The sequence below is a fragment of the Varanus komodoensis genome, unplaced genomic scaffold (genome assembly GCF_004798865.1).
Source record: "Varanus komodoensis strain SLA01 unplaced genomic scaffold, ASM479886v1 scaffold100, whole genome shotgun sequence".
Lineage (NCBI taxonomy): Eukaryota > Metazoa > Chordata > Lepidosauria > Squamata > Varanidae > Varanus > Varanus komodoensis.
This window is the reverse complement of record NW_025335270.1, coordinates 1,263,239-1,283,838: the sequence shown is the minus strand read 5'-3', so window position 1 is coordinate 1,283,838 and position 20,600 is coordinate 1,263,239. Positions and strand designations below refer to the sequence as shown.

At 40.0% G+C, this 20,600-nt stretch overlaps 1 protein-coding gene across 6 annotated transcripts in view; it reads right to left on the bottom strand.

The window, feature by feature from the left end:
• ITSN2 (intersectin 2) overlaps positions 1–20,600 on the bottom strand; it is a 122,726-nt gene that overhangs the window by 27,775 nt on the left and 74,351 nt on the right. For 5 of the 6 annotated variants that reach the window (XM_044419237.1, XM_044419238.1, XM_044419239.1 and 2 more), the window contains 2 exons: positions 19,567–19,758; positions 2,669–2,790 (listed from right to left, as the gene is read on the bottom strand). In XM_044419237.1, coding sequence (XP_044275172.1) covers positions 2,669–2,790; positions 19,567–19,758 — 314 coding nt within the window. Of the gene's footprint in view, positions 1–2,668; positions 2,791–5,929; positions 10,133–19,566; positions 19,759–20,600 lie in introns of those variants that run through there. The other variant, XM_044419242.1, reaches the window with a different exon arrangement.

The window sequence follows — 20,600 nt, the reverse complement described above, 5'->3', positions numbered from 1 at the left end:
GCAGTTGGGCTGCTTCACCGAGAGGCCTTTGCAGATCAGTACCGAGAATAAGGCGTAGTAGAAGGTGCAGCAACAAGCTTACCCTGAAAGACCAACTGAGCACGAGCCCAGTGTCTAGCAGGGATGATGTCCCGCTTTGGTGGAATACTGGTGGATGTGAAGGCCAAACTTCTCCAACACTAGTACCACAGGAGCAAGCAGTGATGCTACTTCACTGATTGCTCAGATATCAATTACTGCATTGGTTGCAAGGATCCTGGCTTAGTTATTTTTTGCCTACCCTTTCCCTTCTGTTTGCAGAACCCTTACCATTCTGATTCTTCTTGTGTTTAGACACTGCCAAAGATGGAAATGCATGCTGCTTAGATAGTTTTAGCTTTATCAGAAACTTCAGGGTGGTGTCTAGGGTATAACTTGAGCATTAGAGGCTTGACTCGTATCGAATCCAATACCAAAAGTGGCAGTCCTGGCACAGCAGGAGCTATAAACAATTGAAGCCACTTTAAAATTTTAAAATTTAAAGTTTAAAATTAAGGTAATTTTAAAGGCACAGTTATAAACATTTCCAAAAAAAAAAAAAAAGATAGAAGATGACAGAGGAAACCAGTGTGGCGCCATAAGAAATTGAGCTGACCTAAAAACAAAAAGGGCATGCGTAGGAAGTGGAAGGTAAGCCAGGTGACAAAAGAAGAATAGGATTCCTCTTTAAAAGAGTCTGTTATCTTTTTAGCTCTTCTGTATAGTTATTCTGTATATTGTTGCTACCTTCTCTGTATTTTATTCTGGTCAGATAATATGTTCCCATATTTTCTATTTATTTATTCATTTCATTTTTATACCACCCAATAGCTGAGGCTATCTGGACTGTCTACAAAAGTTAAAAATGCACAAACAAAAAACTAATATTAAGCAACAAAAGTACAGCAATTGCAACTGAATAGGTATTCCTAATCTAGGTTTGAATGGCTCTTCGGTTTCTTGGATGTTCTGGAAGAAGTCTCTTGGTTTTTTTTCTCTTATGTTGTCCTCTTTTATTCCTTTGCACTGGTCATTGTAATTTTTGTTTCCATTTGACAGGTGGTGTAAAGTTGCATTCAGGGTTCTGACCCTATTTCTGTCTCCTTTTGCTTTTGCTTCTCTCCTGTCCTAGCAATTGTGAGTGCTTCTTCTGTTATCAATTTTAGGCCTTTTCTTTCTTTTTGTTGCAGGAATTGTCTTTTTGCATTTTTTCTTAATAATGTGCCTGGTTTCAGTCCACAGCTCTTTTGGCTTTGGGTCACTTGAGTTCAGTAATGCAAATCTGTCCTTTGTGGGGAAATTAAATTGTATTTTGGCACTATGCTTTCATTAGTGATTTTTTTTCAGCTTTACTCTGATTTTTGGAATCAGTTGTTCATGGCCACTATTGCAAACTGCTCCTGGCCTTGTATTGGCAGCAAGAATACAACTACTCCATCTCCTGATTCCCATTACATTTGATTTCTATATTGTCTTCCTGGTGATATCCATTTATGCAATCATCTGATCAGCTGCTTGGAGTATATATTTACAATTCACAGATAGGAAGAACGTTTTGATTGTACAAGTGCTTTAAGCATGTGACAGTGGTGGATCCAGTTTCATTAGAGATGCTTAAGCAGGTTGTGAATGGCACCATATTGGACTTGTGCAGTTACGTGCATCTACAGGGCACTGGTCAAACGACTTATGAGAGTCCTTCCCATTCTTTGATTCTATCTATGCAAAGGGCCACAATGATGATGACACTCCTAGAAAGACATATCATGGTAATAGTGTGAATCCCAGTGCCAGAGAAAAGGCACACTCCTGGCAGATTAACGGAAGTGAATTGAGCAACTATGGGCTGTATAAGATGAATCATTGCCTCATTCTCTACTTTAGACCCAGTCATGGTGAGTGGATGAGGAGGAGTAATACCCAACCATGAGAGAGGGAGAAACCATGATATGGACCTCTCCAGTTTGGGCCTGTGTCCTTAATGCCTGTCCCACAAATCCTCCTGACAACAGGCTCCACACCATATGTGTGGTGCTCCGTATGTGTGAGGCACAGAGACTAGGGAGAAGAAGAGACTGTTTTAGGAACTTGCAAGGTGCTACCAAACTATGTCAGGTCATCTTAAATGGTGCAGATTCTATCCCTATACATACATTTTCTTTCAAAATGTAGAAATATAAATGTGAGAGAAACAAAACCTGACATTCTTCCTGGCATTAACATATATACTTAATACAGTGGCAACAGAAATTATACAGAAATTGGGTTGGCTGTGTACCAACATTCTCAGTGCGGCAGCAAATGAGAATTCCTACAGAGTTGTTCTCACAATCAGAAAATTGGAAGATGCATGACAAATAGCAATTGGTGACAAATAGAAATATTTAGTATAGAAAATACTGTAATCAGGACTGCTGGAGAATTATTGATTCTTCATATTGCTATCATTTATGAAGGTGTTCTCCATGTGCTCAGCATGTTAAAGCGTTTGCTAAGTGAAGCTCCAGCCTTTATAAAATTGCTGATTGAGGAATGCAGAAATTGTAGGGCTTTTTTCTGTCTAAACAAGCACAACATGGAACTCTTAATATCCTTCTGAGGAAGAACTGACTATCTCTATAACTACTTTTTTGGTTGAAGCAAATCTCACCTCTATGACAAGTTGAAGATCGTCCATGTACTTTTCCTCTGTCTGGATTAACTCATGCATGTAACCTTGCCTTTTCCTCTCCATAGGCTGCATTATGTCAAGGCTTTGGAGATCAGCACACCCTACAAAATGAAAGATTTCAAGTCAATTCTAGCCTAATTACTGGCTAAATATTAAACATGATATAGGCAGTGAAAGATAAAGAAAAGCAATCGGAACATAAAGAAAACTGACTTTGAAATGGTTGAACAGGAAGCATAAATATACTTATTACAGTCTTAGTTTACTCCCTTTTTTCAGTGGGCATCCTGTAGTCCTCAGTAGACTTATAGCTTCTAGCTTTCATGATCAGAGCTGGTATCAGTAGCAGGATTTTTTTTTAAATGTATGTATGTATTAGATTTATATCCCACTTTTTTCTCCTTACAAAGAACTCAAAGCAGCTTACATCATTCTCTGCCTCCTGCTCTCAATCTTATTCTTATACTCACAACTGCCCCCCCCCCCCCGCCATGAGGTAGGTTGGGCTGAGCCTCACCCAAAGTCACCCAGGTGGCTCCATGGCTGAGCAGGGACTAGAATCCAGGTCACCTGAGTCCCAGTCCCACACTCTTAACCATTATACCAGGGGCCTCAAACTCGCGGCCTGCGAGCCCATTGCCGGGACGGGCAGGGCATGGGGGAGGGGCCCTGCGGCCTTCAAAGCGCCGGCGGCGCCCGGGCCGGCCTCCGGGAGCCACGCGGGATGAGCGGCCCACCCCCACCGCGGGGGTGGAATACTTGATGCGGCCCAGCCTCACCCAGACTCTACTTCCAGCGGCCCCCAGGGAAGCTGAGTTTGAGACGCCTGCACTATACCCTGCTGGCTCGCGTAGTAACAGTAATGCTACACATTACAGCAATGGTATGAGAAGTGTTTATAAAAACCTTCATTTGGCTATGCTAACATTAGAATCGGACCTCTATGGCATAGCAGAATGAGAGTGATTGCCAAAATGTTTCATAAAGGCACAAATGACTATAAGACAGGGCCAATGAGAACAAATTGGCTCTGAAATGTTACAGCAGAGAGGTTCATCAGGTCCTTACTTCAGAGTTTTTGCAACCAAGCAAAGACCTTGTTTCCCCAGATTTTAAACATTAAAATCTATTTAAACAAGTTACAAATTGTGTTGTTATGGTTGCGCACCGGCAAACTTAATAAAAATAAACACAATAAAAATTAATATAACAGAATGCAATTTATACAATATTGTCTCCCAGCAGGGTAAAAATTTTTCTAATTTGCTTTAGATTCATAAAAAGGTACCAATTCCAATAACTTAAGATGATACACACCTTAAACAAATTACTATCAAGGTGGAAGGATTACTACTACAGATACCACAGAAATAATTAAGTTTGCTCTACATCCTCTCTCAAAGTTAGAATATATGAGAACATGTCTAATTTTACACCTCCAGCACCAAAGAAACCCACCAGAAAATGAGATGCATTTCTTTGCCAATGGTCTAACATACAGCAATGAATAAGCTTTAAATCCATACAAAAGTAGAAGTATCTTGGTGTTGCACAATCTAGGACATGAGAATCAGCATTACAGACATAAGACGCCAAGCCATTTAAACATAAATTTAAAAAGAAAGGGGATCAAGGTAAAACCTGGTTAATGCCCCTTGTAACAGGGATTGGGTTTGAAACTTGTCTCTGCTTCCCACACCTGACTCAGCTAGAAGTTTGGTTATTCAAGTATCCAATGAGGATCAGGGAGTATTATCCATGGAGCTTTTATGTCATTTGGACCATAATAATTTCCTTGGTACCAGATCAAAAAGTAATTTGAGATTATTAAAAGTAATTAAAAACCTTCCCACAAGGAAATGAGGTGTATTTCTCTATGAATTCACTCCATGAAAAATATGAATGTGGTAAACCTTAGTTCTAGCATCTGTCAGGGAGTCAGTCCCAAAAGCTGGAGTAACATGAATCATGTCATTAGAGATCACTTTTGTTAAGAACTCTACAATCCCACAGCTCTTTCAAGGTGACTGCAGGAATATCTTCAATTCTGAATAAGTGTATGGACAAGATGATATATGGCATTTTAGCTTATCCAATCATTCTGTGAAGATATCGAGATACCTCAAGAAAGGGACAAAACATCCTGACTGGGCAACATGAGAAGTGAGGTAGTTTGAAAATTGGCAGCCATAGCAACTGCTCAGCAAGGAAAAGCTGTAAGTTTTTACAAGTTACAAGTCATATGTCAGCCCCATGGAGATTCTACTTTGCAGGTATACAAGTCTATGTTATAAATGTAGCACGACTGCCAGCCTTGGTCCACCAACTGCAACTGGGCTGACAACAGTTTTCCCACTGAAAATTCTGGGAATTCTGCTTTGGTGAGAATTTTTTGGCAGAGGTCCCTAATTGCTTAGAGACCTATTTATTTATTTAGGGGACTTCTATGCTGCTCCATTCGCCGAAGCCTCGGGGCAGCTCACAACCATAAATAGAATTCAATAAAACAATATAAATTAACAATATAAATTAAGTCGCCCTGGCCAAAGAATAAAATGAATAAATAATATTAATAATTAAAATAACATTTGAATAAAAAGGTCTTTGCCTGGCACCAAAAAACAAGTAATGATGGTGCCAGGCAGACCTCTCTGGGGAGCGCATTCCATAGATTGGGCGCCACCACAGAGAAGGCCCTCCTCCGAGTACCTACCCTCCTAATTTCTTTCATGGAGGGTTCCCAGAGAAGGGCCTCTCCCACTGATCTCAAGGGGCGGGCGGGCGGGCATATATGGACCTACTTTTCTGTAAGTTCTTTCCTTGGCAGCCATAACAAACAAGTTTGAGACAGGCTTTCGGATGTCAACATGTGTTCTTGAGTTGCAGACACCTGGCACAGGGACACACTAAACTTAGCATTGCCATATCTTCAGTACTCTGCAAGTGTAGCACTGACATACAATAACTGACGTCCCAGAGTACTTTATTATTGGGAGATTCAAAAAATGTAAGGATTTTAAATAAATAGAGAGAGAGAAAGAAAGAAAATGAAAATATATTACATTATCTAAATCAGAGATGGGGCAGATGTTTTGGACTTCGGCTCTCATCAGCCAATATGGTTGATGGTCAAGAATGCTGATAGTTGATGTCCATAACCTTTCCTACCCGAATATAAACTGTACTTCAATATAAACTTGATTAATCTAACTATAATGGAAAAGAAACGATACACAAATATGTTCTTTTGTGTGTCACTTTAATAAAATAGTTTTGCATAGTTATTTCCAGTTTTCAATAAACAAAGAATGATTATCTCATACACAGCATGTGCTGTATTTGCATGGTGAAACACTGAATATTATTCCAAATCTTTATTACTAAAAAGCCCCAAAAGAAAACAAGAAAAGTAAGGCAACAAACAACACTATAATGGATAATAATTCAACATAATTAAATATATTAAAGCAGCATGATGCTGTAGCAGCCCAAATACCACTACAATGAGAGGTCTGTAAGCATTTGTGTGACAGATTGATTGACAACTATTTATGGTCTGACTGAATTTTAAAATGCAGTACAAGCCATAGGACAATACTTTGGCAAATACTGTGTTATAAGCACAAGCCACAATGTGGTGGAATAAATCATTTTTATTTAATAAAAAATCAAAACTTCTGTAGTTTTTTTAAACATTCTTATTTATATATGACATTATTTTTGTATATTTTCTTAGCTCTTTGTATGTATATGCCAAATGTCACAGACTCTGGAATTCTCCAGAACGCTTAATCAGGAAGGATGTTAATTTCTAATCTAGGCTTAGTCAAGAATCCTTTCTTCCTCTCTACTTTTTATTCTGTTCTTGAGAGACTTTCATAGTTAGCATATACATACCTTTGAGAAATTAATCCAATTTTCTGGAATGAGAACAAGTAAACATTTGTTAACTTGCTTCAAGTATATGCAGGGGTTCCATCACCTCCCTGTGGCTACATTAAAAGACTCCTAATCATCCAAAAGAAACTTGCAAGACCAAAGCCAATCATTTTAAAGCTAAAGACCATAGTTAAGAGAGTCACTTCACGTTCACCTAAACATGTGGGCTCATCTAGAAAATTTGGGTTTTTGTTTTGAGCAGCAGGCATCCATGCTACACACTAACTTTGGAAGTTTCAGAGCTGCTTGATATGCATGATACATGGGGACTGGCTAAGATGCAACAGTCAGGATTGGGGGAATCTAAGTCCTGCTGGGTATGTTGCATTTAGCAGTGGATGTACTTCTCTAGCCGATATGCTACATGATTGGGAAACATGTTTGAGTCAATGGTGTGGAATTTCAGTCGCCCTGAAATTCACCTGGCAGGGCTTTTTACCAATACTGACATTACATCAAAAAAAAAATGCACATCACTTTCTGAATTGCTGTACTTGTTAGTTCCATAACCTCTTTCAAGCTTGACCTTTTAAATCATAAGATATAAAAGCTACTGAGACAATTTCTCTGCAAAGCAGCATTGCTGCCATGATAAAATAACAGCATTGTTATGTGGTGGAAAAACAAAAAAGTATATTTGTTCTTGTAGTCCTTTTTAAGGTCAGTGAGGCCTATTTTGATGTTTTATGCTTGTTCAAATCTAAGTTTAAACAAACTTATCCATGAGGTTTCTCAGGCACCTGTCAGGCTACTGTGTGTGGTTGATGGGCTAGGGAAGTCACAACAATTTCACTCAGTTTTAATTCAGGACTGAAATACTGCATTTCTGGCATTACTAGATCTGAGGTTGGAAATTGTTAAACCAATGGCAGTTTGAGAAGAAGTCATAATACTACATGATTAGCATTTTTATTGCAGCATCACATGATAAACAATAATGGGCGGTATTCAACTGGATAGTAGCAAATAAAAGGGATCTCTAGCAGAATGTTAGCTAGCACAACAGGTTTTTCTGGGTTGTGCCAGTCAGCAATATTAGTGCTGTTATGATAGTGCAATATCATTTATTTTAGTGCTTATGCCTGACTGGTTACTGCCCCATCAGTTGAACAATGAGCCACTTGCATTTTTGCTGTGATAATTTCATTCTGTGGAAAATCACAGAAAAATACAAATAAGATGAAAACACATTCATAAATTGATAAAGACATACAGCTAGTTTGTATTGCATGAAAGATCCTTTCCCAGGACCCATTTTTAAATCAAAGAAATACAGGTATCAATAATTTCATAAAAAGCTATTAAGAATTAATAAATTCAGTTTATGCTGGAGGCAATAATAAACTCACTTGCTAAGAAGTAAGTACCATCAAATACAGTAGGATTTTACTTCTCAGTAAACATGCATATTATACATATTTACTAGACAGTGAACATAATGGGACATCTGAGTAAACAGTATTACACTGTTAGAACACTGAACAAAAGGTTTCTGAATAAAATTATATTAATACTATTTTATAATAATTGCTAACTTTTATATGTTCACTAAATAGTAAACACTGCAGATTGTATATATCACAAATGTTGTCTGCAGATTCTGGAAACCTGCTTTTATCTGCCATCAATTTTAAGAGGTTAAGTTGCCATATTTTAAACAATCCCCACTATTTAAAACAAAAGCTCCACTCATTCAAGATTATCATCATACTGCTAAATTACTGAAGTGCTACATAATAAGGAAATTTTAAAATCACAAATTAATTACATCTCCAGCAGTAAAGGGTATCTTAGTTACCTATTCCATTTTTTAGAAGGTAATTTAATGTTGCTTTGAAATGACCATTCCAAATGAACATTTCCCTGAAGCTGGGATCAAAATGCTTAGGAGCATGATACAAGCTCAGAGGGGAGGATAAAGTTGCCATGAAAAAACTGATATGAAATACAGCAGGCAAGAGCCCATCTGCTCTGTAGGATTATACTCCTTCCCCTGCAAAAAAAGTTGGCCAAAGTAGAGCAGGACTCTTCTGTTCCAACAGATGACTAGGAAATTACTAGAGGTCAAAACAGGTGCACAAATATTTAGTAATGCTGCAACAGTAATTAAATGTTTTCATGTTAGGGCTATGCACTTCTATACTTCTAAGTATAGCCAAAAAAGCCTGGTATTTTCCAAGCTCTAACTACATGTTATCTGTAAACATGAACCACAATTGGTCCTTTTTTTTTCTTTCCAGGAACAATCAATAGAGAGAGGGGGTGATGGCAGGAAGGGCTGATAAGCCCCACCTCCCCCTGTGTCTGTCTGCTTTAAACTACCTCCATTTTCTCTCCCTGAATTGGACAAAGAAGCATACACACAGAAGCATCCAAGGCATGCCTGAGGCCCTCCTCCATTCTGGATGGGATTCTTTCCACTGAAAGAAATCAGGCTTGAAGGGTCCCACAGAGGTGAGAATGGTGTAGGCTGCAAGAAGACTGGTATGTTCTGTCCTGTTCCTTACGACATCACGGGAGCACAAGGAAGCTTGCCATGCTTAATCTGGAACTGACTGGGCCCTTTTTGTTGCCCTGCCCACTCTACAGACATCTGAAGGATCAGGACTGAGAGCAACAGCTTGGTGCAGCTGAGGGAGGATGAGTCAAACATACGACCTCTATGCTCCATCACGATCCCAGTTATGAGGAGCAGAGTAAGGATTAGAGGCCTTTTAGTCTTATTTGTCCCCTCGTACTGAGATGCCAAAATGGGTTCACAAAAATAGGATTCCCACAAAACAAAACACAAAAAAACCCAAAAAACAAAACACACTCATCCTGACTTGTTCCATCATTATCTTCTACCTTTAATATACAATGATATGCTGTATTACTGAAGAGGGATATATTTTTTTAACATTGGAGAAAGAGCTGTCACATGGATCAAAATATATTTGTGCCAGATGAAAGCAGCCCAAGATCTAAAAGCCTGAAGACACAGTGAATAGTATTAAGTGCATAAAAAGCATACAAGGTTTTATTCCACCTGTTTTATCTCCCTGTCCCCAACACAATTATTACTTGTGCACAGAATCACATTGCAAGAGATTACCAAGCTATAAAACAGCAAAGGAACTGCATGGTGCAGCATCATGAGAACACAACTACCCTTGTGAAGCAGTGCCAGTAGTAGGTCTTTGTGTGCCTGAAGTCGCACAGTGCCAAGCGATAACTTGACAAGCATGCTAATCATTCATGATTGTTCCTAAATAAACGGTATAGAGAAAACCAGACTGGACAGTGCAGAAAGCCACACAAAGACCCACTAATCAGTTTGTATGAATAAATTGTGACTGTACAATACAGAACAAAATTTGTAGACTTGAGTGGACTTAATATTGAAGCGAAGCAAATGAATTGTTTCAGAGAGATCTGAGCAGGCTGTCCCACTCTGCTTCCATGCTATAGTCAAACTTGGGTAGTGGGTCTCTGAGGTGCTTTCACACTGGAAGATATTAGATCCTTTAGAAAAAGAAAAAGAAAAGAGAATTAAGGATAAATGATTGCAACCAATTTTTTCTAAGTGCAATATGCAATCCTATTAAAACAATTTATTACTAATATATTTTTGAAGGTTAAATTGCATTTTTTTACTTTTTTCATTTTAAAGAAAACTATATAGGCAAAAGATATTTTTCACAATCTATCAAATACTGCAAAAACTCATCAAATACTGCAAATACACATTAATACACAGCCACCAATTGCTAAACAACAGGGTAAGGCAGGGTAATTATAATCATAAACAACAAATACTGTTGTTTATTATTATAATTTCCAGTTCTTTAGTACCATAACAATATACTACCAAAAAGAGTGCAAAATCTGACAATTACAGATGTGATTAGGATATTCATCTACTACTATGGGTCTTTATTTCATGAAACCATCAGACAAAATAACCTTTGCTCAAAACAGAATTAGGCAATGTGCCTAATTGATTTCCACCAGATTCCAGAAGCAGGGAAGACATCAGGCAGATGTTGATGACCTTCACACACACACACACACACACACACACACACACACTCTTCCACAAAGATAATTAATAGCAGTGTGAAAGTAACACTATACTCCTTTCTTTGACTGGTTAAAAAGGTAAAGGTAAAAGGTAAAGGTTTCCCCTTGACGTTAAGTCCAGCCATGTCTGACTCTAGGAGGTGGTGCTCATCTCCATTTCCTAGCCAAGGGAGTCAGCATTTGTCCACAGTCTCCGTGGTCATGTGGCCGGCATGACTAAACACCGAAGTGCACAGAACGCTGTTACCTGCCCACCAAAGTGGCACCTTTTTATCTACTTGCATTTGCATGCTTTCGAACTGCAAGGTTGGCAGGAGCTGGGACGGAGCAACGGGAACTCACCCCGTTGTGCAAATTCAACTGGCGACCTTTTGATCAACCAGCCCAACAGCAAAGCAGTTTAAACCACTGAGCCACCTGCATCCCTCTGTCTGGTTAGGGGTGAATTAATATAAAAGTAGTATTATACATACAACAGGTGCACTAAAAAAAATGGTATCTATTGGGGTGGCCAGACTGAGGCCTGGGTGCCACATGCGGTTCTTTGAGTTTATTTCACAGCTCACAGAGGGCTTGGAGCCCCTCGTCCTGCCCCAGTCCGGAGCCTAGCGATGGCATGGCCATGATTGTGGCGAGCTCTCCAGAGAACTGCTCTACCTTTGTAGATGGAGTAGCATTCTTTATGAATTGACAGAATGCCCAACTCTGAAGCCTGAGTGTAGGTCTATTTGGAACAAGAAAAAGAAACTGCCAAGTTTGTCACAAGAAAATAGAAAAAGAAGAGCATCTTCAGGAAAACTTTCCTGAGTGGTTCAAATGGTGGCTGGGTTAAAGGACCTGCCCCAACTCAACACCCCAACTGGAAGGACTGCACACTATACCACTTAAAAATTGCTTCAAATCAAGAATGGGAAGAAATAGGTTAATTTGTATTCTCCAAGACTGCATGCCGAGCATCTTCATTAAAAATAAAATGTTTTATATTTAACTAAATAACTGCATCCAAGTTAGATTGGAAAATGCTGGCACATCTAAATATGCCAGCCAGAAATGCATTTATTTCCCTTACAACATTTAAAAAACCTACTCCAACATCCTCTGGACTGCTCAGCACCCTTATACTCTAGCAGTGGCTGCTTAGCCTCTATGGAAAGGTCCAGGGTCCAGATGATCCTAAGGCTAGCTCAGAAGACTAGCTTCTGGATGATGTTGCCATGGATATTCCTGAGACAGCAATTTCAAATCAAAAAGTCAAACATACCTTTGCCTACAGAATGATTTCTTGGCTGTGATATGAACAAGTTGCCTTACTGTAACTGTGTTTCCTTAAGTGGTCATCTGTGCATTCAGGCAATGGGTTCTATACCTGTGTGAAGCTTCATTTTTGGAAACTTCTAATGCAAAGGAATTTTGGGTGGGAATCCTAACCTACCATTCTAGATCATTTGTCCTTAGATTTCCTCAGTTCCTCTGAAGCCTTGGAACTAAGAAGAACTTTGGTATCAACATCAGTACAGAAACAAAGACAGACATTGAAAATATCTGCTGAATCAATCTGATGGTGATATTAAAGTGGGAGTGGTAGATGGGTCATGTGAATTCAGAAATAACCACTAGAGGTGGTTATAAATAACCCCATAGTTACAGTTAAGCAACCTATTCTCCTCCATCATGATCTCTGTTCATTACACATTTGGAAGATTAAAAGGTTAATCTACTGGAGATGGAAGTGTATCATCAATGTAGCACAGAAATGGGCCACTTAGCCAAAGGCACAATCTGTTCTGTGTCCAGTCTACAGTGCCAGATTAATGTAGACTCCCTCATTTAAGTAGCTGTGCGCACAATTCTGGTAGTGGAGCTTCTGCACCAAACTTAACCAATGTTATGACTACACAAGGAGAGTGTGCGCTAAGAGACAATGAATGCTCAAGTCCAGCCAGTCCATAAGCCCAAGGAAATAGTCTGACTAGGAAGTCTTTTAGTCTTTCCTCTGTAACGCCCAAGAAGTCTTTACAATTTACAAAGCAATTCAGTATGAAATCCATAAAAAGCAAGGGGTCTTTGTGCATTAAAAGCAAGTCCGGTAGACTCCAAAAAGGGATGTAAAAAATGTAGGTTGTATACTTTGCTTGATGCGAAAATCTGAAATCATGTTAAGAAGAAGCTCCTGGAGTTTCAGATGTTCCACAAATGTCACCATCAGTACAGTGAATGTGCATGAACCAGAACCAGATGAGGGCCTAAGATGAAGAGCCTGTAGAGATCACAATTCTCTTCACAAAAAAAATATCTGAAACTTCATGTGAATTGATGAATTGGAAGAAAGATCAGCTATGTGAGGTCTAATGGACAAAAAGTCCTCTTGAGAGACTATTATGGATTCTCAGTATTTCTATGCAGAATTTGTTCCTCCTGATGAAATGATTTCCAGCAGATAATTTCCCTACACTCTCTACCCTTCTTGGATGTTGAAGGATACAGAGTAAATCCCTGAGTAACAGTCATGCCATGGCACTATCTCAATTGCATGGATTTCCAGCAGCTGATGTATAGTCTGGAGCACCAATAGCTGCTCCTCTTCCTTTGATTTTGGAGACACAAGAAAATAATTGTGTGAAAAAAGCTTTAGAGATGCAGAAAATAGGTGCTTCTCACCATTGTCCAAATGACCAAGTGAATGGTAGAAGATGCTATCCATTCTTTCTGAAACTGTTGCAGGGTCTCTCTCACCACAGAGGAAAGATAGTGAAGCAGATTGGTTGGGGCAGGACAGAATTAAAAAATAATTTGCCACCTCATTCAGAAAGGACCTAGCAATCCATGAGACTCAGATGGCTGACCTGCCCTGTCCTACCATGTACCATCTGGGTCAAAGCACCATCTAAGTTATCAGAGGCAACAGCTTGCTCAACAGTCCTCCAGAAAACAGTTCCACTGTATCAAGTGACCTTTGCTCCTTTTTTTAGCCTGCCCAGGCTATAGATCTTTTTAAAATTTAAATCAAATATTGCAAAGTGACAAAGAGTGATAAAAATTACTGTGAGTCAAATTCTTTACATTCTTTCTGATCACTCAGAATTTCTATTTGGTGGAAGCAAGCTCATCTGATAAAGTTACCACTCAGTGTCATAACTGATTGTTCCACAGAGTTTCATGTGTTACATATACTCTTCAGTACTGGTGAATTCAATAAATGAATATCATATTCCATAAGAAGGGCCCATTTATATCAGATGACTTTATACTTGAAAATATTTAGTGAGTTTTCCAATTAGTGCAAGGTTCCAGATTTTCTTTTCATTTAACTTCATTTCTGATTCAGTTTTTGAGGTTTATTAACAAAGCTGCAACCATGTATAATGGCAAACTGCTAAGATACAACCAACTTCAGTTTGAATCAAATTTCCAGTTAGCAGCTAGAACCAACCTGGCTGCTGTACAGAAAAGAACAAGTTAAGAGTTCTTTATTTGTGTATTGGAGTCTGTATAAAGATATTATAGTCCCAGTTCTGGAGGTAGTGTTCTATCTTGCTGTGTGACCTCATGAGTGAAGGCAAAGACCTGAACCCAAAAGCTTTGCACACGTGAGTAACTGCACCACATATGCAGGTAAATACATCTGGTGGCCTAACAATAACAGACCGTTGCTATCATCACCTTCAATGCATTTTTGTTCACTTCCTGAAACAGACTTCATAGGGGCTACTACTTCTACTACTACTACTACTACTACTACACACACACACTAAGTATGGTAGAACAATCAACTACTCTCTGTGCTTAGCTGATATCCACAATTCCTATATTTCTCCTACACCATTTATTTCCTTTCCATAGCCATACGATTTAACTGTATTTTTGCAGGTAAGCCTTCTAGTTCAGATCTGGTCAAGGCACTAAACTTTTAAACCTGTTTCATGGACATAACACGAGTGCTGGTGTAAATGTCAAATGAAGAATTTGGTGCATCTGAAACCATGATATATCCTCTGAAAATTGTTATCTTTGTCTAAGTTTTTGGTTGCAAGCCATTATACAGATCATTGAAGGCACAGTCTTATGTGGCAGCCTCTAACTCCAAGAAGGTTATAGGTATGTAATGGAGCACGGAAGTTCCTTTTGCACTCTATCCACAAAAACATTTATACAGGTGTTTTCCTTTTCTTCATGAGGAGGAAGACCTGAGGCACTGTCTGGATCTGGTGGAAACTAACAGTGCCTTACACCCTCTCTGACCCTGGAACGCAACCTTCTTTCCCTGTCCAAGAGCTGGTCTTCTCCTCTGGGGCTTCAGCCAGCTCAGAAAGAACTGTTCTGGATATGAGGGTGGAGGGGGACCCTCCAAAGAAGCTGCCACTGCTTAGATCTTGGAAGGGATTTCCTAGGTTGCCATACGGATTCCACCTTTTCCTATGGCAGGCCACCCACCCAGCCAGCCTGCCAGCCAGCCAATGTCTACCAGCCATAGGATTGCCCCCTGAGTCTATATAAACCTTCCCCCACCCCCATTTTGCAAGCCACTTTATTTTATATATTTATGTATTTATTTTTGGGTACAATAAGAATTACAACACATTAAAAAAGGAATCACAGTGAAGGAAGAAGACATCAAATTTTATTCCATCCTTGCCAATATGCACTATATTGTTTAAGAACAGGTCATCTACCATTGGACTTCATTTTAAATAGCTGCACTGAAAAAGCATATCTCCAAATACTTTTTACTGTTCCCTAGGTAGTAATCCAAAATTCAGTTTAATTGGCATGTATTAGTGAATTGTTTGATACAGTAAATATGTTATTGAGATAATTTGGGAATTCCCAATTTCTCCTTTTGTCATATTTATATAAAATGTTTGCATTGAACTGAGCCTGTTATTATAAAACAAACAAGCAAGCAAGCAAACGGTAGAAACATTACTTGCCATTAAAAAAAAAAGTTCCAGTAAAGTAAGAGGCAATGTTTGAAATAAAGAAGTGCATTCAGGTAATGCTTTCATTTTAATTACACTTTCCCCCTACCATTTAAATTCAGATTTGACCATTGTTTCAATTTTTGTTTAATGTATTTGATCATTGGGTAGTAATTCATTTGATCACTTTTGTCAAGTCAAATTTTATAACTACTCCTGGTTATGTTAGTTCCTCCTTCTCTGTGTACCCTTACTTTTTTCCCAAAAGCAGAAGCTGCTATATTTTCTAGAGTCAACCTGCATTCCTGCTGCTCATCCAAAGTCTTTTATTAACTGCATGGCCATTGTTAAGCTTCTAATAAAATTTTATAGCATTAAAATAATATAGAACAAAACCAAATTAATAAAATTTGCTTGTAAATTAACTTGAATCTTTTCTGTTGATGGAAAGTGTGAAGTGAGTTCCCTAAGGACTGAACTGAAAAGGCAGCAAGTGGTGGGGACAGAGGACTACCTTGTCTGTTTTGCCTGTTAATCTTAATTGATTTTGAGCATATTCCATATGTTCTAAGGACTATTTAATTTAAAAAGCTTAATGGAGAAAGACAACTGTGAAATCCATCCCAGTACATTTTCTTAAGGCAAGCAAGCAAGAACACTCTAGCTGATAAATAACTTTTAAAAACTTTACTGTCTAATGATAATATAATGTATAGGTTTCTGTTCTTTTTCATGTAAAACGAAACTACACTAAGTAGTCTTCTTATTAGGCCAGCTACACTACTTCTAATTAAAGTGCTCTTTTACCTTACCTCTCAGTTAGAATCCCTGTAAATAGATATCTTATTTGATATTGTAATAGGGTGATGAATCAGAATCGGAATGCTGTTACCTTCCCACCGAAGGGGTACCTTTTTATCTACTTGCATTTGCATGCTTTCGAACTGCAAGGTTGGTAGGAGCTGGGACAGAGCAACGGGAACTCACCCCGTTGTGCAGATTCAAACTGGTGACCTTTCAATCAACCCGCCCAGCAGCACAGCAGTTTAAACCACTGCACCACCTGCGTCCTACTCTGATTGTCTAGAGCAGTCGTCCTCAAACTTTTTCACCAGGGGGCCAGCTGACAGGTGCCGGTGCTGGGCACGGACCGGAAAGGTGGTGCTGGCAGTGTGCATGGGCCGGCGTGGGGGCGCGTGCTGAGGTGGGGCATGCGGTGAGGCAAGGGTGGCCACATGGCGAGGGGAGGCGAGGCGTGGGCAGGGGCGGGCACGCACTGTGAGGCAGGCACGCAAGGCAGCGGCTCGCTCGCTCGGAGATGGTTTTCTCTGAGCAAGCAAACTGCTGCCTCTCCACATGCGCAGGGCGAGGGGGGTGGCAGCGGGTGTGGGCGCAGCGGGTCCAAATGGGCATGGCTGTAGTTTGAGGACCCATGGTCTAGAGGCATATAAATCTGCAAAAAGTATTTGATTTATAATTTTTACTCACATTTTGCTTGTTTATTCTTAACTGAGTTATATTATTTTTGGTCAGTTCCCCGACATTATTCAGGAGTGCACAAGATACCTGGTGTCTAAGCACCACAGTCCACAAATCGTAGTGCCCAGACAATGACAGCCAAGACCCAGTTGTGTGCCTTCGCAGCCTCCGTGAAAACAGACTGGTTGCCTCACCATGCGGCCAAGCTGGCTCTAAGAGGGGTGTGCCAGGAGGCAGGGAAGGAGGCTGGGATTGTGCAGCTGCATAGATCCCAATCAGTACCTCAGCCTTTTTCCCTCCCTGCATCACCAGCCCGATAAATGGACAACCAAACATGCCCATCTAGATAAAATGCAGGGTGTGGGGTACAGCCCCTACTCCAAACTCTTTGTCAGACAGTTAAGTCCTCTTCAGCTAGGATAAAAAAATTCTCCATCAAGATTTTATTGCTGTTTCACACTGCTTGCGGTCTTTGTTAAATTGCTTCTAACTCATGCACATTTTCCTTTCTTGTCTTCAACTTCCTTCCCATTCTGACTAATCCAGGGGGGATGGAAAAGGCTGGCTTCAGAAAAATGACAAGAGTACTGTCAAAAGCTGTTTTGCTTTGTCCAAGCAAAAGACCAGAACTGGGAAGGGCTTCCTCCCATAGGATGGTATGGATAGGCAAGTGTAATTTGCATTATACCTAGATGGAGCAGGAGGTACAGGTTGCTAAAGCATAACCTCAACCACTATCAGAGAAACATACATATATATTCTTATTTGTGTCTTTGTACTTCATCATATGACAACCTGACTGGCCTTGAAGGATGGGAAGATTTCCCTATTGCCCCAAACACACACTTAATGTTCAGAGTCAGAATTACAGGAGATAGTATTAATAGCAGTCCATGCCAAAAAAGAAACAGAAAAAATACTTTATAAGAGTAATAGAAAGTCAGAGAACCTACAATGCAATTCATCTTTCACTTCTCCAATATGCACATTTGCTTCATTGACAACAGCAATTCAGCACCTCCTTGTATAGCATGTACAGGAGAAGGTCTAAAATCAGGGCTACAGTTTTGGAGCTTTGACTCTCTTTTCCCCCCGTGGCCACTTTTGCTCAAACCTGCACTGCAGTGCGGGAGACAGAATAAGCACGGCAAAAGGGGCGGCATGGCACTGTCCTGAGCTCTGCCGCAACGCCTCCAACAGGGTGGGGGTGGGACCTCTGTATTTGTGGAGGCCCCTTGCACGATGCAGAGCCATGACTATGAGGGATTCTAAATTACACAGGAGCCCCCACAAGTACAAAGCAGGCCCCCACGTGCCGCTACATCAGAAGTTATGGCGGACACACAGATGAGACAAGGATCTTGAACTTGTGGGCTGGCCAGAAGGTACAGTCCTGCTGGCCCTTCAGCTATGTTTACACTACCCAGGCAAGTAACATAATCCCATGACTGCAAATTACCATGTTCTACAGCGTCTTGCTACCTGAGTAACAACTTGCTTTTCAATCCCATGCAGAGGGCATTGTGAAGCCTAAGTTTTAAAACCAGTTCATCATTATTTAGAAAAGGAATGGAGGCAATAATTTATGTTTTACTCTAGCCAGCAAAGTCAAACCGGACATACTTTCTGCTTTGCCTAAAAGAACAAGCACAGGGTTTGGAAACTGTAAGATTGTTTGGAAACTGTAAGTGAAGTGGAGTTATAGCTTCTGGACAAAACTGTTCACACATAGACCCAAATGTGACAAAATAAAAGGGCTCACAACCTCCTTCCTGATCATGTAAGATGTATGATTTCTGGAACCTCCATAGCTTGGGCCAAAAATGGATCAAGTAGCATTTGCACAACCACAGCTACTAAAAGCACAAGAAAAACTATGCAATCATGTGAATAGCACATGAACAACTGACATAACATTGGGCTCTCCCACACTGGAGGCATTAAAGATGCAGGCTGACAGCCATCTGAGAAGGATGGTTTAACTCGGAGCCCTGCACTGAGCAGGGGGTTGAACCTGGTGGCCCTCTGGCCCCTGCCAACTCTACTATTCTATGATTCTGTGATAAAAGCTAATAAAATCCCATTGCTAGAGGTGAATGACTCAAAATGTAATGAACATTAACATACTTGGGCTTCCCAGGCTACTTAAGGGGTGATATCAATGTTCCTACACACGCAGTGTTGCCCTTGCGGCTGAAAAGATTATGCACGCTGCTTGTGGATGTATATTAAACTTTCCAAAAGGCTGTTCACTAGTTGCTCAAAGTTCTGCAACTAATGTGAACTATTTCAGACATTATTTTTAGTCTCACAGTTGCAATTATGGTCTGAATTTTTTGCTGAAGGGGTGGAAACATGTGTAGTCAACTGTCTGAATGAAGTAAATGAAAAATAAATAGTATGAATGATGATGGTTTTGATACAAAACTAAAATATGGAAGATGAGTAAGTCACTCATTGCCTTAAATAAGATTTACTTACACTGCTGACTTGGATCAGAGTCTGTGGTCAGCTTTACATAGTTTGAAGGAAAGAGGCCTGATATGCCATTGATTTCTCCTTGCCACCAGTCCATATCTTCTTTGTTCAGAACATTAATAAGCTGCCCTTTAGAGAAACTGAGTTCGTCTTCATTATTTGCTGTGTAGTCATACATTGCAATCACTTGGCAAACTAAAAGGAAAAAAAATATCCACAAAGTTAGCTGCTTTATTCAGAGGAAGCAAAAATATCAAATATTAATACCAATTATAGGGGAGGAAAAATGCTTTATTTCTACTTTTAAAACACTGCCTCCTCAGTTCCATTGCTCTAAGTGATAAGCTTCATCTAAAGAGTGTAGGGAATTAGCAAAGGATGATCTTGCTCACTTACTGTTTTATAGGTATTCTTTAACCACAGAGAAAGGCTAGCATTTTCCATATGCTTAGCTGTATCAAAAAGCCACACATTTTGGGGCGATGGTAGTTAGAACAGCTCCAGTGATATACTGTGTCCAGCTGTCACTTGGCCCAAAATAATTTCTGCTTACCCTTGTGAAATATGCTATTCCTGAGAAAGATTGATTGGGTTAAAAAAAGCAGCTCTTTGTGGATAACTAGCCATTGCAGGTTCCTGTGTCACTGAACCTTGGACCCTCTCCCATAGTGTGGCCTGTTTTGGGGCAACACATTATCTGGCAACCCATGGCTTGTTCTAGGGCTTGTTGCACACACAACAGGCTAGTGCATTGTCCAAACCTGGAAGGCCAATCCCATTCCTCTGCAACGCCACTGACCCACTCATTGCTTTTGTGTCACAGTCTGCCTGGTGTCTGGCTGTGTTGATCTGTTGATTGGAAAGGCACAAGGCTTCTGCCTGGACCGTGCTGACTAGCTCCATTTGGTGCACTTTAGGTTGTCACAAAGGAAGCTGATCTTGTCCCAGAGAAAAGCTGGTGGTGAACCTTCTCAGGCATTTTGTAACCCATGGGGCAGAAGATAAATATATGTGCCTTCCCAAAAGATCTAGGCAGC